At 36.4% G+C, this 7,447-nt stretch overlaps 1 protein-coding gene across 1 annotated transcript; it reads right to left on the bottom strand.

The window, feature by feature from the left end:
* Positions 1 to 4,115: 4,115 nt before the first annotated feature.
* Positions 4,116 to 5,057, bottom strand: LOC104983196 (putative olfactory receptor 2B3). Its single transcript, XM_010832651.1, has one exon. The coding sequence runs from the start codon at positions 5,055 to 5,057 to the stop codon at positions 4,116 to 4,118; it is 942 nt and encodes a 313-aa protein (XP_010830953.1).
* Positions 5,058 to 7,447: the final 2,390 nt, after the last annotated feature.

Here is a 7,447-nt window from a genome sequence, read left to right as displayed (position 1 = left end):
GTCAGATATATTGTTTGCAAATATTTTCTCCCATTCAGTAGGCAGTCTTTTGTTTTGTTGATAGTTTCCTTTGTTGTGGAAAGGATTTTTTTCTTTGATGTAGTTCCCTCTTAAATTTTGCCTTCGTTTCCCTTGCTTGAGGAGATATAGCAAAAAGAATTAAAATTTGCCATCTCCAGCAATATGGATGGACTTGGAGGGCATTATTCTATGTGAAATAGGTCAGATAAAGAAAGGCAAATATTGTATGATATCACTTATGTGAGGGACCTAAAAAACATGAAAACTAGTGACTGTAGCAAAAAAGAAGCAGACTCACAGATACAAAGGGCAAACTAGTAGTTATCAGTGAGGAGAGGAAAGTGGAAAGTGCAACATAGGCATAGGGATAAAAAAGGTTTTTATGGCATTTTATGGAATGATGTATTTGTGAAACTTTTGAAAACTGTAAAGTACTACAAAATTTAAAGAAACTTTCTTTTAATAAAAGAATCTCGGTATACTAGTAAGATTTAATGCATGTAAAAAGAAACCGTAACCATTATTCCTAGAGGGATAAACTAATATGCCAACAATGATGAAGTTAAATATAGTAAATTTAAGGATGAATTCTCTTCCATAAAACTGTTTTTCCCAAAACAGAGGTAATGCATTTATGTAATTTTTAAAAGAGAAAAGAGTACTAATAACTATATGTGACAATCACTAGGTTTTCATTTTCTACAGAGAAATTCAATTTCTTTAGCTTTGAGAATTTAAGTTTATATCCCACTGTGGGATTTCATAGGACCACTTTCCTCACCCCAGAGAGTTTTATATCTCTGAAAATTGTTTTAAAAGAATAGCTAAAATTATCCATAGGTTTGACAACTGATATTTTAATTTTTGTCTCCAAAATTAAGTTTTGTGAGGGTCTTGGTGAGGAAAACCAAACTTTGCTCTTTGTTACAGTCTAGTAGTAGATAAAAGTAATTATCAAGTGATCACTTAGCAGGATAAATGCCACAAATGAGAGGTACATGGTGAGCAAGTAAATTTGTGGGTATTTGACTAAATCAAGGAGACCACAAAAAGATCTGATAAATGATGAGGTCTGAGCAATTAGTAATTAGATACAGATGGGTGGGAAGAGTATTTTAGGGGGAAGGATTTGTTGTAGTCCAGTTGCTCAGTTGTGTCCAACTCTTTGCGACCCCATGGTCTGCAGCATGCCAGGCAGGGCAGGATAAGAATGCTCAAATAGTCTGTGCTTTAAGGAAAAATGCTCAGTGCAAGACAGAAGGCTCTATGGCTGGGAAATAAACATTTATGTTTAACTCATGAGCAATGGAAAACCATGGAGTATCTGTAGTGCAAGTAGGAAGAGTGGAATGATCATATGTGCATTGAAATGATGACCCTGGCTGTATTTCCTAAAGTGTGTTGCAGAGTTGGCAGAAGTGCATAAAGATAGACTGGGTAATAAGGTAGGTCTAGATAAAAGAGGATGTAACCAGGAGTGTGAAGATGGAAAGGAATGGAGGGGTGGGAGGTACAAAAGAGGAATGACTGATTTGTCTTGGTAATGGTTTTGATATGGAAAATTATGCAGGGGATGGCTTAATATATGGCAAATGGTTTCTGATTTGCAAATTCACAACAAGTGAATCCATTTACTAAAATAGTGAGCTTTATTTATTTAATTTTTTATGTTTTTTTTTAAATTTTATTTTATTTTTAAACTTTACATAATTGTATTAGTTTTGCCAAATATCAAAATGAATCTGCCACAGGTATACATGTGTTCCCCATCCTGAACCCTCCTCCCTCCTCCCTCCCCATACCATCCCTCTGGGTCTTCCCAGTGCACTAGCCCCAAGCATCCAGTATCGTGCATAAAATAGTGAGCTTTAGAAGAAGGCTTTGTGGTGGAGAGAGCAGGTGTTCAGCTTTTGATTGTGTTGAGTTGGAAATGTCTATCATATATTCAAAAAGAGATGGCAGTGGTACTAAATGGTTGGGAAATTTTTTAAAAGACACCTATATGCTGGAGAAGGCAATGGCACTCCACTCCAGTACTCTTGCCTGGAAAATCCCATGGATGGAGGGGCCTGGTGGGCTACAGTCCGTGGGGTCGCTAAGAGTCAGACACGACTGAGCGACTTCACTTTCACTTTTCACTTTCATGCATTGGAGAAGGAAATGGCAACCCACTCCAGTGTTCTTGCCTGGAGAATCCCAGAGATGGGGGAGCCTGGTGGGCTGACATCTATGGGGCCGCACAGAGTCGGACACGACTGAAGCGACTTAGCAGCAGCAGCAGCAGCAGGATGGCTAGATTAAATACAGGTTCACCAGTGTAATTTAAATTTCAAATAAACAAACACATTTCTATCAAAAAAAAAAGACACCTATACTGAGATATAATTGTATTCATTCATTTATGGTGTCTTGAAATGCTTATTGCTTTCTTTTTGTGCTAAATAAACATTTTAAACTTCCATATATTTAAAATTTTCCCCTTTCCCATTTATTTGAAATGTCACATTTAGTAAACACATGCTTATTATATATTCTGCCATAGACTGTACTTGTGTTTTTAGATAGTTTGTGCTACCTTCTGTGCTCTAAGTATTCTGCTTTCATAACTGGATAAAGTCCAATCTTTTCAGTTATCATCTCCAGCCTCTTTTTGTATGTGTTTTGTAACCTTTTCTCTGTTGCCTAAAATGTTGTCCCATCTATGCCCTTACATTATTAACTGCAAGTAATCATTTAAATATTTGAGTTTAAGAGTCATTTCCTCTGCTAAATAGAATATTTTTTAGTAGAGGAACTCTGATTGTTGGGGAACACAGGTATACCTGTGGCGGATTCATTTCGATATTTGGCAAAACTAATACAATATTGTAAAGTTTAAAGATAAAATAAAATAATAAAAAAAAGATTATCTCCAAAAGCAAAAAAACATAAAAATTCTTAATTTGAAAAAAAAAAAAAAGAGTCATTTCCTCTGCTAAATAGAATAATTTTTAGTAGAGGAACTCTGATTGTTTTCTCTCTGGTCTAGTGCTACCTAGTGATCAATAAATACTTATTGAGTGACTACCCAAATAAAGATTGAATTAATTCAGATCAATATTAGAAAAAAATTCCTGTTAACATTTTTATAAATAGCATCATGATTTAGGGGAGATCTGTGTGCTTGGTGCAGAGCTTGGGAGAAGTAAGAATTTGGGGAATGAAGGAAGAAAGGAAAAAAATGCAATTCATCAGAAATAAAGGAATGAATTAAAAAGAGGGTTGGAAATAAAATTCAGCTGAGGGCTTCCTTGATGGCTCAGTGCCCACCTCACAATGCAAGGGACACTGGTTTGATCCCTGACCCGGGAAAATCCCATATGCCACAGAGCAACTAAGCCTGTGTGCCACACCTACTGAAGCCCACGTGCCCGAGAACTTGTGCTCCACAACAAGAGAAGCCACTGCAGTGAGAAGCCCTCTCATCGCAACTGCAGTGTAGGCACTGCTCGCTGCAACTAGAGAACGCCTGTGAGTAGCAACGGAGACCCAGCACAGTGAAAAAGAAATGTTTAAAAATTCAACTGATATGTCCAGTTTCTAGGATGAGATGCGCACACTTAGCTGGTTTAAAGCCAGCTATTACTAGATTTGAGACAGACTACATGCTTGGAACATTACTGAAGGGTGCATATGAGGACTTGTGAGCAATAGGAAAATTTCTTGCTTATGATTGCTGGTTATTTAGTCAGAAAGACGTGGAACTCCCTAACCAAGGTGATAGAGAAGACAGTTCTCTAACATGTAGTATATAAGTAGGAAGGTAAACCATCCAAGTGTTCTGAATAGTCAGGCATTGACAGGAGGGGATTAGCATGGCTTGGCCTCAAAAACAAATACACTGAGGAATCTTATAGAAAGCAAAGGAATTTTTAATTTAGAAAAATATATTTATGGTCCAAGCATTACTTCCTGGAGCAAGGAAGACTTTTCTAACTGTTGGCCTAATTCCATAAACTAATAAGAGCCTGAAAAATAGAAAAATCAGTTCAAACATTATTACTGTTTTCAAGAGAAAATGAGACTTGAAGATTCTCATCATGATGGGACACTTCTTACTTCTTATAGTAAAATGTTAATAGCATCAGCCTCTTAAAGGCCTCCTTCATATCTTTATTTCTAAGGCTATAGATGAGGGGGTTCAACATGGGTGTGAATATCCCATAGAAGAGGGAAACTATTTTCCCCCAGTCCTTAGAGGTGGAAGAAGGCGGTTGTAGATACATGTATATGCTTGTTCCAAAAAAGAGAGAGACTACAACCATGTGAGACCCACACGTCCCAAAAGCTTTCCGTCGTCCTTCTGCTGATTTGATTCTCAATACTGCTTGAGCTATGAAGCCATAGGAGATGAGGATCAATGTCACTGGAATTAGCAGAATTAACACGCTGAAGAAAAAAATCTCAGCAACAATAGGCTTTGTGTCAGCACAGGACAACTTGAGAAGGGCAGGAACCTCACAGAAAAAGTGGTCCACTTCTTGATGACCACACCGTGGCATGTTAAGGGTCAAGGAGGACTGCAGCACTGAGTTGCTGAAGCCAGTGAACCAGGAGAAGGCTATCATCCTCAAGCAGAACCAAGGGTTCATGATGACAACATAGTGGAGGGGTCTGCAAATCGCCACATACCTGTCAAAGGACATAACAGCAAGGAGGAGACACTCAGTAGCACCCAGGGCCAGGAAGGTGATGAGCTGGGCCACACAGCCAGCATAGCTGATGGTCTTCTTGTTGTGAGAAATATTTGTCAATATATGAGGGACTGTGCTTGTGGTGTAACAGAGATCTAAGATGGACAGATTAGTAAGAAAGAAATACATGGGGGTGTGAAGCTTGGGATCCAGAATGCACACCATCATGATGGACACATTGCCAAAGATGGTGGTTGTGTATGATATTAATAGTAACACAAAAAGGGGCTTTTGCAGCCAGGGCTTGTCTGAAAAGCCAAGTAGTACAAATTCTTTCATGGAGCTCTCATTTGCCCAATTCATGATGATGTACTTATTTTTAATTCCTAAAAAATATAAAATAGGAAAGTGGTCAATAGATAATTATTGACTACTCTTATGGTAACAGGACTGAATTTAGGATAATTATAGTGAACCATTCAATGTCAAATATATAGTCAATTAAATAGAATCCTGTGAAATATAATATGTGTATCATATGGTTAGAAAAGAATTCTATTTTTATATTTATGTTTGACTTTATGAAGCAATCATCACATTTAAATGCCAACAATATGAACTTGTATTGTAAAACATGAACAGTTACATGTGCTCAATTCATTCTTCTTCCTTTTCTTAACTTCTAACTTACCTTAATAAGTATTTTAAGAATAAAAGCTGTTTTAATTGAATAATTTTTAATTCAAGCTCAAAATGCTGAGTAATATAGAGGTTATAAGAGTATCATGTAAATCTAAACTTGATCTAAAGAAATTATACTTGTTTTAGTAGTAATTTCTTGGTATATTTTGAGCTGCCTCTCTTAAATGACATATATGAACATCCATTCCCACAAAGAGCTATCATGAGTATGAGATGCTTTGATTCATGGTAAAAAAAAAATTATGGTTAACTTGTGATTTATAATGATATTCAGAGTTGACATCTTCCGGCATCTTCAAATACCTTGATGAAAATTGTAATGTGCATAAGCTAATTGTTGACTTGCTACCATGTGACAGGCATTGGTTAGAGACCAAAATAATTCTAATTCTCACCAAAACCCTAGTAATAGATATGATCTACATTTTACTGCTACTGTGACTCATTGAGAATAAATAAATTGCACACTCTGTAATCTTGAAGCCAAGACTCAAAACCAGGATTTAAATGCCATTCTCTTTTTTATATATACCTTAATTCCACCTAAATATAGAGAAAGCACAAAAGGAAGCCACAACAGTGGTAGTCAATGGAATCAAGGAATGAAAACTCAAAGAAAGTTGATTTTTTTCAGTCTGTGGAAGTTATCAGTTATTTAGTTATATAACCCAAGGGCACCTAAAGTCCTTCATCCTACTTTGTGAGTTTAAATGGCATTGGTTAGACCTATCCCATTTGAATTTACAAGCATAAAAATAGATAGTGCTGCTAGATTGACTTAAGGTAACAATAACCCTGTATACGAGACAGCAAAAGAGACACTGATGTATAGAACAGTCTTTTGGACTATGTGGGAGAGGGAGAGGGAGAGGGTGGGATGATTTGGGAGAATGGCATTGAAACATATATAATATCATATATGAAACAAGTCGCCAGTCCAGGTTCAATGCACGATACTGGATGCTTAGGGCTGGTGCACTGGGAGGACCCAGAGGGATGGTATGGGGAGGGAGGAGGGAGGAGGGTTCAGGATGGGGAACATGTGTATACCTGTGGTGGATTCATTTTGATATATGGCAAAACCAATACATTATTGTTAAGTTAAAAAATAAAATAAAAAAAGAATATATATGTATATATATAATTAAATCTCTTTGCTGTACAGCAGAAATTAACACATTAAAAATTAATCATACTTCAATAAAATAATTTTTTTAAAAAGAAAGAAGATAAAATAAGAAGAATTGACAAATTTTATACCAGAATGGAATACTTCCCCCCAAGTTAGCAACACTGATATATAAACTATAACTTTAGCATGGGATGCCTACATAAGAATGAATAGAAATGGTGCTAAGATCTGTAGTTCTTTCCATTAGATGTAGTTTTAATTTTGGCTTTTTGCTACAGATACATTGTTATTTAGTAAATACCAATAATACACTGTCAGTTGAAAAATAGAAAAGGATGTAAGACTTGACTTATTTGTGTGTACATTTAAATTTTCACATGAATAAGTTCATGCAGTGATAAAGGATAAATGCAAGATGAAAAATGTGCAGTGTTTACAGCAAAAATGGTACCTAATAATTATGAGAAAAGACTAAAACTCTAGTAAAAAAGAGCAATGGATATAAATAAACATGTTGGAGAAGAAAAAATATGATGCAATGGTGAAATTAGAAAAGATGTGCAACTTTTTCACCAATAAATAAAAATCAAACAGGGAAATGCTACGTCTACTCACTAGGTAATGTTTTAAAAAAATCATCTTAGAAGTTAGCTTTTAAGAACATTGCCTCTGTAGCTAGAATCTCCCAACATTTTATATCTGATCTGTATAAGCGAAAGTGAAAGTGTTAGTTGTTCAGTTGAGTCCCACTCTTTGCAACCCCATGGACTGTAGCCTACCAGGCTCCTCTGTCCATGGGATTCTCCAGGCAAGAATACTGGAGTGGGTAGCCATTCCCTTCTCCAGGGCATCTTCCCAACTCAGGGATCAAACCCAGGTCTCTGGCATTGCAGGCAGATTCTTTACTGTCTGAATATGG

This window comes from Bison bison, unplaced genomic scaffold (genome assembly GCF_000754665.1).
Source record: "Bison bison bison isolate TAMUID 2011002044 unplaced genomic scaffold, Bison_UMD1.0 scf7180017861986, whole genome shotgun sequence".
Classification (NCBI taxonomy): domain Eukaryota; kingdom Metazoa; phylum Chordata; class Mammalia; order Artiodactyla; family Bovidae; genus Bison; species Bison bison.
The sequence above is the reverse complement of the archived record's forward strand: the minus strand, read 5'-3'. Positions and strand labels throughout refer to the sequence as shown.

What these genes read in the sequence shown, in the direction of transcription:
- LOC104983196 (XM_010832651.1), bottom strand. Translation starts at nt 5,057, where the DNA reads ATGAATTGGGCAAATGAGAGCTCCATGAAAGAATTTGTACTACTTGGC.